The sequence below is a fragment of the Pseudorca crassidens genome, chromosome 17, assembly GCF_039906515.1.
Source record: "Pseudorca crassidens isolate mPseCra1 chromosome 17, mPseCra1.hap1, whole genome shotgun sequence".
Lineage (NCBI taxonomy): Eukaryota > Metazoa > Chordata > Mammalia > Artiodactyla > Delphinidae > Pseudorca > Pseudorca crassidens.
In genome coordinates, this window is record NC_090312.1 from 68,496,717 (window position 1) to 68,517,970 (window position 21,254).

Below are 21,254 nucleotides of genomic sequence, written 5' to 3' on the forward strand. Positions count from 1 at the left end.
AGTAATGAGATGTCAAGAAACCATAGATTGTTGGGTGGCTTCATGCAGAGAACTGAAATGACACAGATGATTCATTTACACATTTATTTTCTATCTTGCTTACTCTACCAGACTGGAATGGAGAACAATGCCAGCAATTTTATAGACATTTTGACACAAAGTAAACAAGTATTTTGATGTGGAACAATTGTACAGACTACTACATGCATATAAGGATGCTGACTGATGCAGAAATATTGAATTGATCAGCAAAACTACTAATACAAAATCACACTTTCTTTTTATGGAGTTAAAATGCAGCAGACATGGGGACACGGATACAAACACCATTAAATGGGAGAGAAAGGCATTGTATTAATGGTGCCGACGGACCGCTGAACAAACACGAGTATGCTACATCGTATCCTCTTTACAAAACAGAAATCAAAGCATTCTGTTTGCAAATAGAATGAAATAAAGTACGTTGAGGCAGATGAATGAGACTAGACAAGACTTACCACCTATGCATACATAAGCTCTGGCTTCTAGTGAGAGTTTATATTAAAAATATTTCAATATAGTATAAGATGAAATGCTAATGCTATTATGTGTGTGGACGGGACAGGATAACCCAACTGAGAAATCTTCAAAAATAAAATACTGATTGTGCTTCTTTTCCCCTGTGGCATTCAGAGCATTCATAGATAGTATGAAAACCCTCTAAAACATTAAAGTTAATAAAAGAGAATGATGCTTCATGCGACAGTCCCTATAAATCTAATACCATATGTAACTTAGAAATATGAAATTGTATTATTTAACGTATACAGCAATTTTAAGAACTATTACTTAGCTTTGAATTTCTGACACTCAATATTCCTTAGGTTTTAAAAATAGTTTTGAGTGTTTTTAATCTGGGAGATTTTAGGGACTTAATAGAAACTATTAAAATCTCTACAACTTGAGAAAAAAAGAATCAGGTTGTTTATCAACCTGTTTTATAGGGAAATCACCCACGATTATTCCCAGCAAGGCTTTTTTTGCGGTACGCGGGCCTCTCACTGTTGTGGCCTCTCCCATTGTGGAGCACGGGCTCCGGACACGCAGGCTCAACAGCCATGGCTCAGGGGCCCAGCCGCTCTGCGGCACGTGGGATCTTCCCGGACGGGGGTACGAACCCGCCTCCCCTGCATCGGCAGGTGGACTCTTAACCACTGCACCACCAGGGAAGCCCTCCCAGCAAGGCTTTTTATGTGCATTAATTACTGATAGTTTTATAGTTTCACCATGAGTTTTCATAAAATTACTTTGTGAATATTCACAGAGTTGTCCTGAGTTTAACCAGAAGATAATTCTAACATTAAACATTGAATTAATGAGTTTGGGGAGTTAGACACATTAGTTTTTAATGATATATGACTCTAGTTAACCACAAAACCAGAAGATAGTTCAGGCTTCCCTCCTGATTCCAAACACACTCATGTCCACACGCACACACACATACACACACACACACACACACGCTATAACCTTCCCAAAAGCCAATCAACTTTTCAAAACAATGTGCATTATAAACTTCAGTTTCCCCTATTTAACTCATCTGAAGATTTGCCTTTCTCTATTAGGTTTTCTTTTTTTCTTTCCCCTTCTCTCTCCCTTCATCCATCTCCTTACCACCTCTTCCTCCCTCTTAGACCCACTTCCCCCAAAAAACAGTCTTTGAAAGTCTATATGTGTTAATTTTGTAGATATCCAACTTTAGCTTTTGAAGACAAAAATGAAAATAATGTATACTTGACAATCAGACATCACTTCTGAGGAACGGGTATCCTTTGACTAGTGAAAAGAGCTAATGTCAGACAGGTCAGCCTTCACCACACTCTCCTCCTTTTATTTACACAAAATTGTGGTGAAAGAAACCACTTAAGGCAGGTCTACATTGGCAATGGGAAATAACTTAAGCACTTATCTGGAAAAATCAGCAGCTATTTTTCTTTAGTTTATTAACAGACAACACTTTTTAAAACTAAATTACTCGACATATTTAGACTACGTAGATATGATGTAGAGATTTTTATTATGAGCCTGGAAAGACAGTTAAAAAACACGACTTCAGTATTTACGGTAAGGAATGCACAGATCGAAACGATTCAAATAGTGAGCTGTTTTAACTAAAGGCGTTATTGCACTGCCTCAGAACTGTTTTTGGGCTAGCTGTTGAGCAAGCAGTATACAGTTACTTTTGTACCATGGTTTACATACGTGATACCGTAACACAGTGTGCTGACATAATAAGATGAGACAATCACGCTGGTAGCTTTTAAAAGCATCAGACATGAACAGTCGACACTGAGTTTTTACATAAGCTACGTAGAGACAGGTAATAAATACATTTAGTGAGCTGGTTGGGCAGCATAATGCTTTATCTGAATACCATTTAATAAGCTTGGAACTTTATTTCTTGAGAAAACAGGTAGGAATACAGTATTCATTAAGCTATAACTAAATAGTAATGAGATCTAAACTGTCATGCAATTATGCTTTAGAACAGGAATTCTTTTTTTAAGCATCATAATACATTGACTGAAACTCCAAACTAAGTAATGTGTTATACTAAAGCTTTCATAAAATTACTAGGCAAAAACCAAAAAGAAAACCAAAAACCAACCAACCAAGCAAACAAAACTTTGTGAAAACCAAAGTCTTATTTTGAGTTTACCAATGATGAATACTGGATACTCCGAAGGTGAAATTTTAGCATATCTTGGAAATTCCTTTGCAGAGTCAGTGGAAGATTTATCCAAAGTAAGTCTGTCTTTAACGTTCGAGTTGGTTGCATCCCCTGGTTACACAGTGACCACCCTGATTTGGTTGGAGTAGTTACATTTAATCAGTGTAAGGACTAGGTGTGCTGCATTATATATAGTCCTTGGTCATCACCCGTAGGAAATAAGGGCTCTAGGTAAATTTTTGTGACTTGGCATTTTAAATAACTTGAAATAGAAAATGACGCTCCTCCTCTGTTACCTTTATTGGTCAATAAGATTTGAACATAAGAAAATAAATAAAACAAATGATGACGGTCCCTACTCCAGATTCCAAAACCAAAATTTAATGAAGAATCTTTTAATACTGAAAGCTTTTGCTCTCATTTTAGAGTTTAATCTGGCAAACAGCCAATTACTGTAAACCTGGAACAAAATTCAGTTATGAATTACTTTGTGAAATATATCCTTAGGTCTACATGTATTTAAAGCAAAAAAAATGGAGCAGTATGTTAATATTGACGTAATGACTAAGTATTTAATTTTGTGCTAATAAGGATGGTGTAAAGGCTCTTCAAATGTATAATATCTCTGAAGTCTTAGTAATTATAGGAAACTGATTTTTCTCTAGAAGAAACTGACGTTTGTCTATTAAACATTAAAAATCTAAGGCTGTGAGGTAAAAACAAAAATTGCATTACATCAGTGTTCAAAGCATGTTATTTATCCAAATAATTTGGACGTTATCCAAATAATGTCAATCTGTCTTTAAAGCCACATGGCATATATATATATACTATATATATATATATATATATATATATATATATATATATATATAATTTAGCAAATAAAATGCTGTCTATTTTAAGGTAACAGTGAGTAAAAACCTACATTTACACGCAGACACACATTTAAGATTTTGACGGTTTAGGAAGCCACAGAAGAATTTTAGAAGACTAAGTAATTAGCACAGAAATGTGAGTTGAATGCTGCTTTCTTTTGGAATATTTAAATCAAAATCCTCCTATTTGTCTGCAGGTACTGTGCTAGGTGCTTTACTATATACTACCTCATTTAATTTATAATAGTCTTTAAAAAGCTCATCTATAGTAAGGTGAGAAATACTAATTTCAAATGACCATCTAAAGATATTTTTACATAAAAAACTTTAAAAAATCTTAATCCAAATATGACTTATTTCTCATTGGATGCACAGTAAAGTACTATTTTTCATTATGGCCTTTGGTCCACCCCTAATAATCTTTTGCTAAATTTTTGTTTAAATCACCATTACGGTTTTGGCCAAGAACCATATAAAAACTAACACAGTAATATCAGTTTTCCCTGATCAAAATGTTTGTTACCATTGAAAATGATGAAAAGGGTAATATTGGTATTTTCCTTTTTGTATACTGCCCTGAAAACACACACTAATTGGTTACACACAAAATTTTAGTGAAAGTTTGCATTTAGAATATCTTGTGATAACTTAGTGAGTTGGGTACCACTTTTCTCATCAACCTAGTTATTTACCTTTGAAGTTCAAGAAATTAATAGAGACTTTAAAAATTATTGTTCTTTTGTTAACAGTAGGAGAAAACATCGTGTCGTTGCTTTGTTGATCAAATCATATTATGACATGGTGCAGAGAGTTCCTTTGTCCTCAGGCTTCTCTAAGGTTTCTGATCTTGACTTTGGGCTCCAAGTTGCTATTGCTAATGGCTCATTTGATCCTGCCCTTGACATGACACTGAAGTCCTGTATATCCAAGCAGATCCTAGGGAAGGACTGCTACTGGGTACTGCAGACAGGAGAGAAATGAAGAATCTGGATGATACCATCTGAGATTTGATCAAAAGAATCTGTTTCCAAACCAGGAGGATGAAACTTGAAAAGAAGGTGGAAGGGAGTGAAAAGATCAAGTCACTTCCACAAATGGTTTCCACTCTGCACCCCAGGGCACAGAACATAATATTAGTAAATTGTCCAATAACTTTCCCCTTTAAGCCCATTCTCCCACTTACCCTCGCTTCTTCAAACAAAACAAAGCAAGCGAGGTGGCACACAAGAAACAATGTGAAACAGAAAAGTTTTCGGATTGAAAGCAAGGTGCTAAGAGCAGACATAGTCATTATGCAGTTAAATGAAAGGTTATTAAAAATGCTTCAGTGTGCTAATGGTACCTTACATTTGCTTAATAAACCTTTTTTATACATTCACTGTTGAATTTTTAATGGTTTAATATTATACCTCTTTAAAATTGCATAAGTTTGAAACTTGGCTATTGTATGACAAATCCAGTGTTTTGTAAATTGCAGGTTTTTCTTTCCTTTTTTTGTTTCTTTGGCTTTGAAAAAAATAGGAAAAGTTTGCAAATTCTTTAGTGAGATTTTCATAGTATATACATATTTGTTAATTGTGGTGATAACATTTCGCTGGATAAGTAATTTGGGTAATATTAGAACAGATTACCTTCTGTGTATCTGTTTGTTTTTTTTTTTTTTACAAAAATCCTCCTAATTTCAATGAAACATTATGATGTGAGTATAATCTGCAGGTTAAAATCATAGCCTGACCCATATGCTGCAAAAAAATGTTAGGAGCATCTTGGTTTAAAGATGACAGAAGTGGCCGTAATAGAATTTCTGACCAGTACCCTCAGATATGGTTTGGAAGTTTAGAAACCACCTGTTTTTCTCACCAGGGTCAATTCAGGGATATTTTACGTTCTACTTGTAATCTTCAAGGAGAATGGAGACTGTAGATTTGTCTTCACAGGTTTGTTTTTCTTAAAAAAAAGTCAGCACTTTGAGTTCTCTTTATCTCTTCACTACTGGCAGAAAGGTCAAAGTAGCATTTACTACTGTGTATCCAGAGAGCAGCCTAGGACACTGCTAAATATTTAGCTAATCTGGTGATTTTGTTTTGATTTGGAGGCAGCAAGTAGGACTCTTGAAAGTGCTGTGCAGAGGGCAGCAACAATTTTATCAGATTTTGGAATAAGAAAAAGAAAACCAAGAAATGATCACTGAAAAAAAATATCTGTGACATAGTTATGATTTTGACTATATGCACGGGTGATAGAAGGTGGAAAACGGTAGAGAACTTTCTTTCAAATCCTCCTTACCACATCCTTTCTTGGCAAATAGAATTTCACTTTCTCTCAAACTGACCACTAGAGGGCACTCAACATAGAGACTAAAAAAGCAGGATGGCGGGCTCCTGACATCCTTCCAGAATCTGTGTTATTTGCCTCTGTTGCCACTATTTTGTGTCTATCTCCCTGAGTCTTGATTTTGAAAGTCTGTATAGTTTGGTATTCAATCTGAAGTCTTTTTAGGTTGAAATGGAGCAAAAATATGTAAAAGAAACGCTATTCAGCTACATCCCTTGCCAGCATTACCCACAGCGGATGGGAGATAAACTATATTGCTCAGATTGGCATTAAGCTTTCCTCACCAGCAGGTAGTGATGGCTTCTCCCACAGCATACAGGCTAGGATTTAAAAAAAATCAAACAGAACAGTTACGGGAGTATAAAACAATTATTTTCAACATCATTTTTGCCAGAGTCGTATGTCCTTTGGCTGAAGTGGGCAATATCTATAATGAAAGAAATTGTCACTAGCTTTCAGACAGCTACTATAATTTTATGCATGGATGTTTAGAAAGCTTATGCGGTGGTCATTCAGATTCTAGATTAAGGAATGAAAATAAATAACTTGAGTCTGAGAGAAAATAAAAGTGGATAACAGAAATTCTCAGGCAACAAACTCAAACATATTGCCATACTATTTCCAGCTCACCCTGTGGAACTGGATTTCACTTGGGAATATAATCTCTTTAAATATGAAATCTCTGCTAGACTGTAAAACTGAGGGAATGAACTGTGCGTAAATTAATTTCTGGCATAGGGTAGAAAATACATGTTTGTTGAATGAAATATTTTATCCCAGAAATATGGAAGCATCTGTTAGCTAATAAGAAATTATTTCTTCAGTAGAGAGATTAAAGTTGAAAGTATGGTCTCAATTGCAAATTTCATGTTAATAAGTATTTAGTCTAAATTATATACAAGAATATATATATATTCTTTTATGTATATATATATATATATATATATATATACATATATACACATGTACCAAATATAAATTTCTCTGCTCAAAAACACATTTAGTTTACCGACATATTTCTTAGTCTTTCTTCCTTTGTTTTGGTGGTATTTGTATCTTTTGCTGGCCTTGGGTTGTCTTATTACTGAAGATAATCCCTCACCTTCCTTTATTTATATGTATATTTATAGGCTACAACCCTTTCAGACTTAATAAGGAAGAGATTATGCATTAATGGCAATGGTAAATAAGATCTATGAAATTAAATCGGCCTGTTTTAAGACATCAAGTAGAAGAAATGGTAATTGGAGCCACTAAAGAATAGCATTATATTCCAATGAGTGGTAACTTCAATAATATAGACTGTTCACCAAGTTTTTGGAATTGAGACCTTTCCTCTTTCTCATTAGGGCATGGGCCTTTGAACGTTTGCATTTTTTTACTCAGATTTTGTAGCGTCTCCTTTTTCTTTTTTTAGTTCTGTTTGGATGATGACAGTGGCAGTGGAAAAGTACTCAATATATTTTCAAATTCACATGGACCTAAGTGAATAAATTCCTTGAGTCAAGTTAAGCAACTTTTGATTACTGAATTTTATTTATTTACTAAAAAAAATTTTTTTGGCCCCACTGCACGGCATGCGGGATCTTAGTTCCCCAACAAGTGTAAGTGCAGAGTCTTAACCACTGGACAGCCAGGGAAGCCCCTAATTACTGAATTTTAAACATCTTTCATTTAGAAATTCAGAAGACTAAACAGAATAGTGATACATTGCTAACATGTTGCCTATAGTCAATAAGAAGTAAGAAAAAACATTAAAGTGTTTTGTTTTTCACCCAATAACCATCAACACACTATTAAAATATAAAATTTGTTAGAGATTTTTTTAAACTGGCATCAAATTTTGCTCTAGTTATTGGTGATAGACTATTATTAGCTATTTTGAAAAGCAATATATCTAACTAAAAAATTATTTTTCAATTTATCAGATAATAAGGAAAGACAACCCATAACTTTACTCAATCAGATTAACAATTTTTTATCTCAAATGTAAATCTAAACTGTGATTCAAAAATAATTATGTACCAGTCTTCCATTTATATCATCCATCTATTTCTTAGGAAAACAGTTCTTTGGAAAGGTATTTCACTTGTTCCTGTCATATGCTTCCCCGGTTTGATAATTGAATAATTTTTGCGTACTCAGAAGAGACACTTTCCAGTAACCCAAATGATCCTCAGCCTGGTTTTATTTATTTTTAAAATTTTTATTTATTATTAAAAAATTTTTTTTTCTCAGCCTGGTTTTAAATGGGCAAGGCAGTAATAAGCTCCAGGAGGCTGGGAGCTGTACGCTAACACCAAGCACGATGCCTTCTGTAGAATACAGGGGCGCTCACCTAGTATTTACTGAATGAATGAATAGTGAAATGCCAATCAAAATCTGTTAGACAGTATTTTTGAACTTTGAAGTATTAATAGCTCTGAAGTTCTTTTTTTTGTAGAAAATCTAGTGGCTTCCTTCAGCCCTCTGTCTAATGTATATTCACGTTACATCATGAGTAATAAATTCTTCTCTTTGACCCAGGAATGTGTACCTTATAACCAGAATCCCGAATGGGCAAACATATGTGCTAAAGATGGTCAATGTCATTTATCTCAAGTCATTAACATTTGGCATGATCCACTGCTGCTTTAAGAAAACTGCATGACGATAAATGCACCTCTGCTTTTATTTACGTAATTTTAAATATTGATAGAAAAAACCTCCTTAACTAAACATATTTTCCTGTTGTTTATTGGAATGCTGGACTTGAAGCCAGAGGATGTGGACGAGGTCTTGTTCTACTATTCACCAGTGACCAGTGTGAACTTGAACAAGATTCCTAACCTCGCTGGTCTTTTATTGATAAATAATACCTGATTCAGAAGGCTGAGTATTAAGCATGACCAAAAACTCTTAAAATACTCTACATACATAAGGCTTTTTTTTTTTTCTATTCAAATTCCAAGAGAAAATAGTTGAATTGTTGACTTTCCTCATGTCTACGTGACAGTGAGACTGTTTTGACAAGAAATTAATGGGAACAGATGCTTGGCACTATTCTTGTTACCAAATCTAGTTCATATCAGGATAATGCTTGATCTAAATGCTTGCTTCAAACCTGTTGGCTGTGCCGGAGTGGAGAAATTTCTAGTGAAAATGTTTAGAGACTAATTAGGTGAACACTAGGCATTCAGGGTGTCACTCCTGTATTTGTGGCCCAACTCAAGACATATATCCGTGCACCCATTTCTATCCTCTTGTGATCGATCTCAAGCTTTAAGCTAAAACAATCTTGTGGCAATTTACACCCGTTAGGATAGCCAGCAGAACTGAATTAACAGTGCCTGGGACTGTGTTATTTTGAGTTCATTCAAACAGTCTTTCCTTGTCGACATTTGTCCCTGGTCACTGAGCCAGGTGACAATGAGCAAGCTCTCCCAGCAGCAGAAACCTCCAGGGCCCCTCAGGGAAACAGCCCATGTCCCCACCACTTAGGCAGTGCTTCTCAAACTGGGGATGTGTTTTCCAGGGGGTACGAAAGAGGTATTTGAAGTTAAAAGAGTATCCATTTTACTAGTCAGTAAGTAAGAGAAAACATGATTTCTTTGATATTGAAACATATGTTACGAAGTAAAATGCAGCATTTTCATGACTTTTTTTTTTTTGCGGTACGCGGGCCTCTCACTGCCATGGCCTCTCCCGTTGTGGAGCACAGGCTCCGGACGCGCAGGCCCAGAGGCCATGGCTCACGGGCCCAGCCGCTCCGCGGCATGTGGGATCTTCCCGGACCGGGGCACGAACCCGTGTCCCCTGCATCGGCAGGCGGACTCTCAACCACTGCGCCACCAGGGAAGCCCCTTTCATGACTTTTTAATGGAAAACATAAGACTTTGCAAGAACTCTGTGCTTGGTCTATTCCCAGACCAGTTCAGGCAAATATGTTCATTCTCTGCATTAGGTGCAGTTCATTGAAAAGGTTAAGGAAGCACTGCACAAGTGCATTTTGGGAACCCTAGGTGCTTCCCTGTGAAACAACAAAGTTAAAGTTTTTTTTTTTTTTTTGTGGTACACGGGCCTCTCACTGTTGTGGCCTCTCCTGCTGCGGAGCACAGGCTCCGGACGCACAGGCTCAGCGGCCATGGCTCACGGGCCCAGCCGCTCCGCGGCATGTGGGATCTTCCCGGACCGGGGCACGAACCCGTGTCTCCTGCATCGGCAGGCGGACTCTCAACCACTGGGCCACCAGGGAAGACCCAAAGTTTTTTTTAGAGGAGATTTTATTTTATTTTTTCCTAGCTGAAGACTTTTGGCTCAGGGCGGCTGAGAAGAATTGAAGGTTAAACTTTCCATAGGAGGTTCTTGAAAATTCTTTAAAACTTAAGAAAAATATTAAAGGGGAAAAGCTTTTAGGGAGAAGGCCTTTGGGGAGAATGTCTAGAATTCCTTATCTAGGAAAGACTTCTAACATTAAGCATTCTGGAGCAGGATTGTCAGTGAAAGGCCTACTGGACATGAGAAAGGTCGGCGTTAGTAAACTACCAGATAACTTTTAAAAACTTCAGATTCATCAGTACAGAGACATTACAAAATAACTGCTTCATGAGACTATGTAAAGAAAATAATTTTCATGACTTATTTGCTATTTGTCTAACAGCAGATATATCTGTTTACTTGAAAAATTATATATAGAAAATTCAGACACTCTAGATTTACAAAAACTGAGCAACATTTAGTTTCAGACACTGAGATAAGTATGAGTGATGTAAATATCAATGATTAATGACCATAAACTCTTAAAGGTTGTGCTCTGAAACAAACATAAAAACCATCAGGAAATTCTAATAAGCACAGTGAAAAAGAAATGCTTAAAATTATTTTTAGCAGTAGGGCTGCTTGGATTTCAGCTAAGGTCAAAACTTGTTTTCTTATCTGAGACATAATGACCAGATTTTGTTAATAAAGACATGTTATTCCTTAAAGTCTTAAGTTAGGTTCTAAATATTTGGGTTGTCCTTTTTCTGGTGTTTTTTTTTTTCTTTTAAAAATAGAATAAAATTTAGAATTTTTTTTCCTTAAACAAAAAGTTGTGCTTTAAATTGGGCCCAGAATTTTCCTATTTCTCGGAACTATACATCCACACCCACAAACACGTACAAAATGCATTACGTGGAGGCAAACTTGCACATTCCTGAGAGATCAAGGAATCATATTAATTTGCAGTCTTAAGGTACCTTAGAAATAATTTGTCTTGATTTTTATTGGGGTAAAACTGAAACTAAGAGAGGATTTCAAGGCTCATCCAGGATCACCCATCAGGTAGTTGCATATCGAGCTAGAGCCTTGATTTCCTGTGAGGCAAATTTGATCCAAATGACCTGGGTTTTACACAGTCTTCACTAACGGGACAGTCACTAGCCATATCCTAACGCCTCTGGATTTCACTGTTCTCAGTCGAAATGCTGGAAGTATTGCTTTCAACTAGGATAATCCTCCATCTCTTGGGGGCGTTGGAAACACGGGGTGTTTCTAGATGCTGCAATCACTGGATGGTGCTACTGGCGTTTGTGGCCTTCCCCAGGTGGCAGTGTTTTCTCCCCTCACTGGGAAATAATGGGTGACCCATTATCAGGCCAGGGTTCTTTTTTTTTTTTTTTTTTGGCGCACCATGTGGCATGCGGGATCTTAGCTCCCCAACAGGGATGGAACCCTGTGTCCCCTGCAGTGGAAGCGTGGAGTCTTAACCACTGGACTGCCAGGGAAGTCCCAGGCCAGGGTTCTTTATATGTTAACTCATTTCCAAACCCAACTCTATCTACGGGGTACAGGTGGGCGGGGTGGCAGTCTTACTTAAACAACGCTGCTTTTAGTTTGCCAAAAGTCACTTTTTGGAATTCCCATTTTGGCATGTCTACATTCTATCTTTAGATCTTTAGACAGAAAAGGTTATGTTGGATTCAAGTGGAAAATACAGTCGTCTTTAGATGGTCAACATACATTTTTTAAAAATTTTATTTATTTTATTGATTTTTGGCTGCGTTGGGTCTTTGTTGCTGCGCGCGGGCTTTCTCTAGTTGCGGGGAGCGGGGTCTACTCTTCGTTGCGGTGCGCGGGCTTCTCGTTGTGGTGGCTTCTCTTCTTGCAGAGCACGGGCTCTAGGCGCCCGGGCTCAGTAGTCGTGGTGCATGGGTTTAGTTGCTCTGCGGCATGTGGGATCTTCTGGGACCAGGGGTTGAACCCATGTTCCCCATATTGGCAGACGGATCCTTAATCACTGTGCCACCAGGGAAGTCCCCTTCTTCTTCTTCTTTTTTTTTTTAAAGAACTGCTTTCCAAAAGTGGAGGGACATTAAAAAAAAGTTTAGTTGTATAATATCACCTTTTAAGTATGTTCAGGTTTTTAAAAAATGCATTTCTGTAATAGGTTGTGGCATGATACATACTTTTCCCCATGATATTAGTGATATATAATTGACTGGCAAAATTTCAAACTGCAATTCCAAGTTTTTGGATATCTGGTCATTACATCTTGCCTATTTCCATGATCTATAAATAAAACCATAAATGCCACAACTAAGCAGAAGCAAAAAAGAAAAATGTACCCTATGAGTTATATCACAAGTCAATAAAAATACTGTATTCCTTTAAACAGATGTACTTATAAGAGCTTTATAACCCAAAGCAAGATATGTGGGATGCTTTAAGAAAAGGTTGCAATTTTGCAACAAGAAGTCTGTACAGCTCCTCCAGGCAGTAGCTGTGAAGGAGGTGCCTGTGTCTCAGAAACTTCTTTCCATCTGTTCTTGACACTTTTGCATCCCAAGCCCCGTTATTTACAAAGTTACCCATTTCACAAGCTCAAAGCACCTTGCCTGGCAATTACGAACTCATGCAATGACATTTCATCCTTTCATGTGCAAATTCTAAAATTCATTGTAACGGAAAAGCTCAAAGTCGAAACTCTGTCTACAATTTGAAATGAAAGGATCAAAAATGTCAGACATTGCAGAATACCGGTTCGTAATAGAGCTCTCTTTATTTGTTCACTGTTCTTCAGTCATTTTTGTTTGTTTGTTACAAAATGCAGTCTTGATGCTTTATTTAAACAGTACTTAAACTAAACTGTTCATGCCATGCAAAAATAACATTTTATGCACTGTTTTGGGGAGAGGGGCTTCCCACTTTTTAGTTCACAGGCATTATTAACCGCATTTTTAAGAAACAAGTTTTTTGTTTGTTTGTTTTTGTTTTTATTATTGCCTTTGTAACTAGTCACATGCTGGTTTCACGTGTGGGACAGTAACCTGTGTCTCCTGGGTTGGAATGAATTTCTGGGGCAAACAAGTGGTTTTCCATCTTGCACCCTTCTTGACTGGTGTCCTTTTTAACTTCCGCCACAGCATGGTAAATGTCTTGCCTACAGTTGTGACTTGTGTCCTGTGGAGAGGAAGCGCCCACAGAGGCCTCTTCTCGTAAAGGGTCTCTTCCGTCACTAGGCTTATCTGCAAAGCAGTTCGGGTTGGAGTCCGCCTGCTTGTCCTGCCTCGTGGTCCCTTGGAGCTCTAAGAAATCATCGTCTTCGCCCGTGTCTATTTCCGTGAAGCTCCTCCTCTCTCTGGATGAGAAAGGAAAGAGTTTCTGCTTGGGAAACCGAGGCGTCAGCCCTTTGGAGGGTCCCTGACAATGTGCCGGAACCTCGGCGCCCAGCAAGGGTCTGTCTCCCTGGGAGGGGGTTTCTTCTAAGAGGATGGTGCTGATGAGCTGCGGGGCGGTGAGTGGGAAGTCCGCCGCGGTGACCGGCAGCGGCCTGGCCGTGCTGGGTGGGGTCTGCGGGGCCCCGCCTCTGTTGTCCTTGAAGTTCACCTTGAGCGATCCGGACTTGAGTGGGTTGCTGCCTTTCAGCGAGCTCCTCGGGCTCTCGGCGGCACTGTCCAACTGCGAGGGGCCGTGGGGCCCACCCTGGGACCCACTGGAGTCGAGGTTCACAGTTACGTCGATTGGAGCGTATTCTGGGCTGGCGTCCCTGGCCGCGGGCATCTTCTCTCGGGTTAGGGTGAGGAATGGGGGGGCCCTGGCTCTTTGGTGCTCTTCTATCCGGGCGAGGTCGGGTGGGAACTTCATCTGCAGGTGGCAAGCGGAGGGCGGCGGCAGGGGCGACCTCTCGGTCTCCGTGAAGTCGGTGGCGCAGCTCGTGAAGCTGTCGATGCTGGATGTGCTCTTCATGTCCACGATGCCCTCGGCCTGCGCCACGGCCAGCTGCTCCTGCGGGCAGATCACCTCCTCCATCTCTATCTCTTCTTCGTACGCAGACGGCCTCTCGGGCTGCTGCTGGCGCTCGGGATTCGGGTGGGAGTGAGGCTGCGTCTTGGTGATCTCGTTGTACAGCATCTCCAGTTTCTGGGCGCTCAGATGCTGTGGGCTGGAGGAAGAAGTGTTGTTCAGCTGCTCGTGGGAGTCTTTTTGGCTGACCTCCTGGTACTTATTCTCGTAAGACTTGTTGGAGCTTGTCTCTGACAGAGCCTTCCGGGCCCACTTCCACCGGCTTGGAGAGAGGCGGTTATCCCCCGTGGAGTCTTTCGTATTGGCCGACTCTCCGGTCTTCTCCACAGCCACGTCTATCAGTTCCATACTGCGAGCAAAGGCATCTTTTAAGTTCATAGAAACGATGCTTCCATTCCTCTTGGCCCGCTCGAGAGCCTCTCTCCTTTTAATGGCCTTCTCCTGGCGTTTCTGCTCCTTGTAAAACTCAGAGAAGTTGTTCACGATGATTGGGATAGGAAGGGCAATCACCAGAACGCCTGCAATACAGCAGAGGCCTCCCACGATCTTTCCTAATAATGTTTTCGGGTAGATGTCACCGTAGCCGACGGTGGTCATGGTGATGGTGGCCCACCAAAATGAGGCCGGGATGCTGGTGAACTTGGTAGCATCTTCGTCCTTCTCGGCAAAAAACACCAGGCTGGAGAATATCATTATCCCCATGGCCAAGAACAGTATCAACAAGCCCAGTTCATTGTAACTCCGCCTGAGGGTGAAACCCAGGGACTGCAGGCCCGTCGAGTGTCTGGCGAGTTTCAGGATCCTGAGGATACGCATGATTCGGAAGATCTGGACCACGCGCCTCACGTTCTGGAACTGCAGCACGCTCTTGTTGGACTCCGTGAGGAAAATGGTGACGTAATACGGCAAGATGGCCAGCAAGTCGATAACGTTCAGTGGGCCCTTAAAGAACTTCCATTTATTTGGTGAGGACAGGAACCGTAAAAGGTACTCCATGGTAAACCAGGCGATACACACGGCCTCCACGTGGGCTAACTGGGGGTTGTCATTGGGCTGTCCAAATTCATCCATCTCCTGCAGCTCTGGTAGCGTGTTGAGAGACAGCGCAATGGTGGAGAGTACGATGAACAAGATGGACACGATAGCCAAGATCTGGAAAAGAAAAGAAAGTCAGGTCAGCAAGGCCTCTTAGTTGCTTAGGCAGCTAAGAGACATATGCGTTCACCATTCTTTAAAGGATATGTCTTGCTCAAAGGTATTCCAAGAAGGTGACTTTACAACCCCAAATTCTCCAACTAATACAAATACGTCCACTTTTTATGAGTTCATTTCACTTAGAAGCCTAATGTGTATAAAACAGATAACTAATGAGAATGTTCTACACAGCACAAGGAACTCTGCTCAATGCTCTGTGGTAACTTAAATGAGAAGGAAATCCAAGAAAGAGAGGATATACATATACGTACAGCTGATTCACTTTGCTGTACAGCAGACGATAACACAACATTGTAAAGCAACTCTACTCTCAGTAAAAATTAACAATAATAAAAAGAAGCCTAATGTAATATACTTTTTAATTCTAGGGTCTAAGCCATTTGAAAAAATCCATTCTCCCCACCTCCCCCCCCCCCCGCCCATTGTTCTTAGGCGCCTTTGGAAGAGTTTTCGGGGAATCGTCATCTCTCCTCTCTTAGTTATTTGTAATTTTTCTCTCTTAACCACCTGGTTTATGTTTCCTTACATGAATTGCCATACATGGTATATTAGCTAGAAAAAATTCATGATTGCCAGAAGTTTTATTCTACAACTAAAAACGCGAATGCAGACCTATGCGTGGAGAGATAATATGGCCTCAGTACAACAATGTTTCCATAGAACACGTGCGATTTGTGTGGTAAGCACTGAAGTGAGGGAGCCCCCACCCTGGGCTATGTGGCCTCTGGCCAGCCTCTGGCGGGAGAGGAGGGTTGTGAGCTAACTTCATTCAGTTGAGAAAGGTTTCAGAACAAAGAACTTGAAGATTGTCCATGGTGATCTCGGTTCAGGGATCCCCGTGGGGCAGAGGCAGGGCCGCACCATATCAGATGTGGAAGGAGAGAGGAAGCGCTCAATAAGAAGTAAAAAGAGGATCAGTGACTGAATTTTGGAGTCAGTCATCCTGACCTCTGAGCTTGGGTTTATCGCTTACTGTGTGACTTTGGGCAAGTTACTTAACCTCTCTATGTCTCAGTTTACAGATCTGTTGAATGAAGACAATGATCGTAGTTATTTCATGGCTGTTGTGAAGATTACCCGGCACACAGACATCACTAAATAAATGAAAATTACTCATAGTGTTAGAGGCTGAAATGAACAGGACTTCAGTCTGGAAAGACGAAGACTAAGAACAGGTATGTGGGAAATCTGTAAAACCATGCAGGGTATAGACAGCTTAAGCAGGGGTTTCCTCACTGTAACCCAGTGTTCTAGATTGATAAGGCAAAGCATGAAGATGAAGGTTTGAGGGCAACAGAATAAAGCACTTCTTTGTTTAGTACAGATTGTGCGTCTGGAACACATGATTCTTGGTGAAGTAGGAAACCTCTCTTACCTAGGTTAGGTCTGGCTTGGTTTCATCTGACCTTTGCCAATGACCTCAAGAGGTATCACTGTTATTATCTGTAGCTCTGAGAAAAGTATCCTGACACTGTTTAAGTTAGAAATTCAGCATTCAGTAGACAATGGTTAAACATCCTGAGGCCACACATCCCAGTAAACATGAGACTGTGAAAAAAATTATCTATAACTGACATCAGGACTTCTGAACTTCTCTCCTCTTTATCCTTCTAAGTTTCTCTACTTCTGGGTTATTCTCTTTACCCTTGCTCTTTTCTCCTCTTATGCCTCATTTATACCTTTCATTGTTTTTTCTTCCTGTTTCTTCCAGCTCCCATCTTTCCTCTTAAATCACTTTAGAGTGAAAACCATAGTTTGTTCCAGAATGCACTGCAGAAATGAAGTAAAGATTTAAGTTTTCTTAACTTAAAGAACGGTACTGAGGGGCTTCCCTGGTGGCGCAGTGGTTGAGGGTCTGCCTGCTAATGCAGGGGACACGGGTTCGAGCCCTGGTCTGTGAGGATCCCACATGCCGCGGAGCAGCTGGGCCCGTGAGCCACAACTGCTGAGCCTGCGTGTCTGGGGCCTGTGCTCTGCAACAAGAGAGGCCGCGATAGTGAGAGGACCGCGCACCGCGATGAAGAGTGGCCCCTGCTTGCCACGGCTGGGGAAGGCCCTCGCACAGAAACGAAGACCCAACACAGCCAAAAATAAATAAATAAATTAAAAAAAAAAAAAAGAACAGTACTGAATTACTAGTGTTTTATAATTTTTTCTTAAGCAAAACTAAGTACTTTTTACCTGAGTATACTTCAGGAGTTCCTTTAAAAATGTGGATCAATGAATGACAGTAGAATAAAGGTTCTCTTCATCTACTCCAGAGACTGTGAAGGCTAAAGTTAGAAATTCCCTCAAGAAGTTTTAGATAAACCCATGGATAATGGATTCAGAGGGTTTATTAAGGACACGTTGGGAATGCTCACCTCAAAGCTTTACCCTCGGGGGCCAATGGAAGGGGGACATTTACAATATTCTGTCACTTAAATATTTTTAGGAAGCATTGGTCAGATTCCGTTTACTCTTATGTTCTTACCATAAGGAACTAGGTTCCTCTGTATTTTCTAGACGGTCACACTGTTCCTGATATACCTTTGGGCATTTTAAGTACTGGGATTGCTGCCAGCATTCTTGTGCTGATAATCTATATTCTAGATTTTCCATATCTTCTTATCTGTTCACCTGCCTGTTTTGGATGCATTTTATTTAGGGCAAGAGCAAGAGAAAAGCAGAAATACGAATGAAACCATTCTACTATCTTCCAACCTTTTAGACAAAGAACAAAGTGGACGATCCAAGGTGGACCTTCAGGTTTTCCATGACTCCACAATCTGACCGAGATTGTAGGTCATTTTACTTTCGTATGTAACTTTGGGAAATAATGAACATTGTATAGTTCTGACTTAGTCTATGGTCTGGTTGATGGCAACTTAATGAATGTGGCTACTTTTAACACCTGAAAATTTAGCACGGGCACAGCATGATTTGAAGGACATTCTTGAAGAAAAGGAATTACTCAAGAAAAAATATCCAATCACTCAAGCCCTTAGCAACCCCACATTCATGTTAAACTATAAGGTATTGCAGTGCATTATTCTCTGTCTCATGTTCAATCTGTCAAAACCCATTTGCTATCAATGTAAAGGAATGGTTTATTTTAAATATCTTGTGAAACTTGGAATTCTCCAAGAAAGACAGCACCTTAGACAAATTATTCAATATATACCAAGGATGATGTGTGATGCAATAAGCCAAATGCAAGGTTATTGTTTTATGGTAGAGTTTTTTTTTTTTTTTTAACACAATAAATAGAACAAATGTGAAATTTTGCTCTAAGCTACAGGAAACACCTCTAAACATGGATATTTACTTTGGTACAGCAAACCCTTATGGCATTTACGTATTGCTTCATTTATTATAACGATGCACAAGTTAGGTTTTTAATCCTGTCACCTCTAATAACCAGCCTCCAGAGCTGGCTCTTTCGGCTCCAGCAAATAGACTTATGTTTGTATATCGCAAATGAAATGGAAATTCCAAACAATTACCTGGGTGATATCCGTCAACCCCCTTGGAATTTGGATTACATCATTTCCAAGATTCCTTTCACCTCTAACATGTGGCGAGTCTCTTTCTCAACTAAAACATTGCGCTAATTCCATTCACGTCTGCAAACCAAACCAAGGACAAGTCACAGTTGAGCCCATCGTTTTGGTTGAATTGCCAACATATAATTTTGTTGCTTAAGAAATAAAAGATTCAAATGTGAAGGTTTTGTAAAACATCATACTCTGTATGTTCCAAGCATTTAGTTACTGGAAATAGACATTCTTTCTGGATAACACTTTTCTTCCCTTTTGCATTGCCTGGATAATGATTTAATTCTTCACTTAGACACAGACTTTCAGAGGATTACACAGAGGTAAGAACAGGGCTCCTGGCACTGGCGTTACTGGGTCCCAAAAGTTGGTTGCATCGATTTCTGTTTGTGAGAGAAGTAAGGCAGGTGGAAATTTGCCCCTATTTACCAACTTGTTGATTTTATATCTTTTGAAGATAGTGGGTGTTTTGTGGTGGAAAGAACACAGGACAAGGAATTGTTTCATGGCCTGATGAGACCTTCAAGATGGCGGAGGAGTAAGACGTGGAGATCACCTTCCTCCCCACAAATACATCAGAAATACATCTACACGTGGAACAACTCCTACAGAACAGCTACTGAATGCTGGCAGAAGACCTCAGACCTCCCAAAAGGCAAGAAACTCCCCACATACCTGGGCAGGGTAAAAGAAAAAAGAAAAAACAGAGACAAAAGAATAGGGACAGGACCTGCACCTCAAAACAAAAATAAACCAATAAACTGAAAACGTAGGCAGAACACTCTATGACATAAATCACAGCAAGATCCTTTTTGACCCACCTCCTAGAGAAATGGAAATAAAAACAAAAATAAACCAATGGGACCTAATGAAACTTAAAAGCTTTTGCACAGCAAAGGAAAACACAAACAAGACGAAAAGAGAGCCCTCAGAATGGGAGAAAATATTTAATCCCCCAAATTTACAAGCAGCTCATGCAGCTCAATTTCCAAAAAATAAACAACCCAATGCAAAAATGGGCAGATGACCTAAATAGACATTTCTCCAAAGAAGATATACAGATTGCCAACAAACACATGAAAGGATGCTCAACATCACTAACCATTAGAGAAATGCAAATCAAAACTACAACGAGGTATCACCTCACACCGGTCAGAATGGCCGTCATCAAAAAATCTACAAACAATAAATGCTGGAGAGGGTGTGGAGAAAAGGGAAGCTTTTTGCACTGTTGGTGGGAATGTAAATTGGTACAGCCACTATGGAGAACAGTTTGGAGGTTTCTTAAAAAACTAAAAATAGAACTACCATATGACCCAGCAATCCCACTACTGGGCATATACCCTGAGAAAATCATAATTCAAAAAGAGTCATGTACCACAATGTTCATTGCAGCTCTATTTACAATAGCCAGGACATGAAAGTGTCCATCGACAGATGAATGGATAAAGAAGATGTGGCACATATATACAATGGAATATTACTCAGCCATAAAAAGAAACAAAATTGAGTTATTTGTAGTGAGGTGGGTGGACATAGAGTCTGTCATACAGAGTGAACTAAGTCAGAAAGAGAAAGACAAATACCATATGCTAACACATATATTTGGAATCTAAAAAAAAATGGTTCTGAAGAACTAGGGGCAGGACAGGAATAAAGACGCAGACATAGAGAATGGACTTGAGGACATGGGGAGAGGGAAGGGTATGCTGGGACGAAGTGAGAGAGTGGCATGGACTTATATATACTACCAAATGTAAAATAGATAGCTAATGGGAAGCAGCCACAGCACAGGGAGATCAGCTCGGTGCTTTGTGACCACCTAGAGGGGTGGGATAGGGAGGGTAGGAGGGAGACGCATGAGGGAGGAGATATGGGGATATATGTATACGTATAGCTGATTCACTTTGTTATACAGCAGAAACTAACCTACCATTGTAAAGCAATTATACTCCAATAAAGATGTTAAAAAATAAATAAAACCCATGGCCCTACCTCCGTGGCCACGCGGACAAGCCAGGTTCCTCTGCAAACATCAGTGCCCTCATCTGCAAAATGAGGTGCCTTCCAGTTGCCTCACCTGCCTGAGAGGCTTGTTAAGGACCAGACTAGGTCAAGCACATGAAGCATCTGTAAAATGGAAAGTACTATACGTGCTGGAGTTGCGTCTGGAAAAAGCCTTTGGTCAGCGTTGGGAGGGAATAATGAACACAAACCGCTTCTCCCCCATTTAAATACAACTGGAGACCTATTTCGTGTTCATAGTTTAAAGACTTTCAAGCACATTGTTTCCCCTCGCCAGTGGTTTGCATGCCAAAC

At 39.8% G+C, this 21,254-nt stretch overlaps 1 protein-coding gene across 2 annotated transcripts in view; it reads right to left on the reverse strand.

Moving 5' to 3' along the window:
• Positions 1-11,519: 11,519 nt before the first annotated feature.
• Positions 11,520-21,254, reverse strand: part of KCNB2 (potassium voltage-gated channel subfamily B member 2) — a 394,479-nt gene continuing 384,744 nt past the window's right edge. For both annotated transcript variants that reach the window (XM_067712072.1, XM_067712073.1), the window contains one exon: positions 11,520-15,336. In XM_067712072.1, the coding sequence (XP_067568173.1) occupies positions 13,177-15,336 (2,160 nt within the window). In that variant the 3' untranslated portion in view covers positions 11,520-13,176. The remainder of the gene's footprint in view (positions 15,337-21,254) is intronic.